The sequence below is a fragment of the Octopus bimaculoides genome, chromosome 23, assembly GCF_001194135.2.
Source record: "Octopus bimaculoides isolate UCB-OBI-ISO-001 chromosome 23, ASM119413v2, whole genome shotgun sequence".
NCBI lineage: Eukaryota > Metazoa > Mollusca > Cephalopoda > Octopoda > Octopodidae > Octopus > Octopus bimaculoides.
In genome coordinates this window covers 31,985,990-31,988,308 of record NC_069003.1, presented here as the reverse complement: position 1 = coordinate 31,988,308, position 2,319 = coordinate 31,985,990, and the positions used below count along the sequence as shown (strand labels likewise).

The window sequence follows — 2,319 nt, the reverse complement described above, 5'->3', positions numbered from 1 at the left end:
GTTATAATTAAAATTGTTTTTCTCTTTATTTTGTTTTTTTTTCTCTCATTTCTTTTTCGTTTCTTCTGTTTTCTTCTTTCTAGCGTGATTAAAACTTTTGAAAGTCTTGTGGAGGAGAGCGTATCTAAAAAATCTGATGGGAAAACATTACAGAATAAAGAAAACATAACGGAGGAAAGTACAACAAATGAAACAGATGAAAAAACAATGCAAAATGATACGGTATGTGGCAGAAATATTGTTGGTCCTTATTTTGTGTTTATACTTTGTAGTTTAGTCTCAGGTCAGCCCGAATTTAGTAGTCATATAAGCAAGAGTTCCAACCATGACTCACTCGTCTATTTAGGAGTGGTGGTGGAGTACATTATTTAATATGTCCTCTCCATATGAAACCTTTGAGCATTTAAACTGGCCATATCTGCCCCAAGTACTCTACCTGTTAGTGTTCAAAGTGGCCAGATCTGGCCTCTCACATGCACCTTACAATGTTATTCTAAAAACAAACAATCACATCATTAGAATCTTGAAGCTGTGAGATAATGTTTGGTTAATTCAAAACAATGTGAATAAATAAGCATTACATTTGAAAGGGTAATCTGCTTGCTAAAGGGTTAAGATATACAATATTGAGATTTGACTGCTATATCTAGCAGATTGAGTAATCATGCCGAGTTTCACTCAGAGTTGTTTAACCTCAGGTATGATTGAGTAGACTTATAATCTAAGACATTCCCACCACGATCGTCCCATCTTTCTTTAAGGTATAACATAAGGTAGTAGTTAATTAATGACTATTTCCATCTCTTCATATTTAATTAATTGATTTAACTGTTGCCAGATTTAATTAATAGATAACTGAAATGTGTTGTAATTAGTGTTACTCTATATGTCAGTATACAGGCTGGAATTTGAATCTTAAAAATGTCACCTCAAAATCAGGGGTCATCTTGAACACCATATGTAAAATCCGGACATTGACATGCTATGGTTTAGGGTGTTACCAGTGTGTCACAACCCAAATGTAGCTCTACTGATAGTCCCATGAAGTAATATAGAGTTTACATCATCATCATCATCGTTTAACGTCTGCTTTCCATGCTAGCATGGGTTGGACGATTTGACTGAGGACTGGTGAACCAGATTGCTGCACCAGGCTCCAATCTGATCTGGCAAAGTTTCTACAGCTGGATGCCCTTCCTAACGCCAACCACTCTGAGAGTGTAGTGGGTGCTTTTACGTGCCACCGGCATGAAGGCGAGTCAGGGGAAATAGTGCCAAGTAGTCTTATACAGCAAGTATAACCTAAAGCTTACATTCTAAAAGGAAATTCTAGTATCATCTTATACACCCAATTGGCTTATTCACTAGCATCATCATCATCATTTAATGTCCATTTTCCATATTGACATGAGTTGGATGGTTTTTTAACAGGAGCTTGCAAGCTCAAGAGCTGTACTAGGCTCCAATTTTCTGTTTTGGCATGGTTTCTATGGCCAACCACTTTACAGAGTGTATCGGGTGCTTTTTATGTGGCACCAGCACGAGTGCTTTTACATGGCACCAACACAGATTTTTTTCTATGTGACACCAGCATGAATGCTTTTTATGTGGCACCAACATGAATGCTTTTTATGTGGCACCAACATGGGTGCTTTTTATGTGGCACCAATATGGGTGCTTTTTATGCGACACCCAGCATGGTGCTTTTTATGTGGCACCAGCCTATACAATAAATCAACTAACACATATCTCTATCTTGTCATACTTAATTAATAGATTTACTTAAAAGAGCAACAAAATGCTATGTAATTTGCCATATGTTGACTAAGAAATCTCTCTGTCTTGTTTTCTACAGGCATTGCACTTTTGTAATGTATGTAGTAAAGATTATCCTTCACGGAACAAACTATTCGATCATCTGAAGGCCACAGGGCACCAAAGCAGGCTCACTAAGAATGCAGCCACAACAGTACAAGGAAAACCATCAAAGAAAACCAAAAAGAAAGAGAAAAGATGATAATGAAACAAAAATATTTAATGATTTAAGCAAATTCTTTATTATTTTTCAATAAATTAATGAAGTATATTATTGCTTTGTCTTGTTTTGTTTTTAATGAAAATTAAGTTCGGATGTTGACATTGTTTCTACTGCCTGTGGCACAATAAAATACTGTGAAATGGTTGGTAATAGGAAGAATGATCTGCCTTAAAACCTTGTTCAATTTTGTGCTAAAACCTTTCTTGCACCTCAAGACTATTTAATGCCAGTCTGGATTGACATCTTGCACTTGAGGTCTCAGATTTTTTTTATCATGTGAT

At 36.1% G+C, this 2,319-nt stretch overlaps 1 protein-coding gene across 1 annotated transcript in view; it reads left to right on the top strand.

Moving 5' to 3' along the window:
- LOC106873746 (dnaJ homolog subfamily C member 21-like) overlaps window positions 1-2,089 on the top strand; it is a 34,148-nt gene extending 32,059 nt beyond the window's left edge. Inside the window, 2 exon segments of the mRNA XM_014921243.2 lie at window positions 84-222; window positions 1,856-2,089. Coding sequence (XP_014776729.1) covers window positions 84-222; window positions 1,856-2,017 — 301 coding nt within the window. The 3' untranslated portion in view covers window positions 2,018-2,089.
- The last annotated feature ends 230 nt before the right edge of the window (window positions 2,090-2,319 follow it).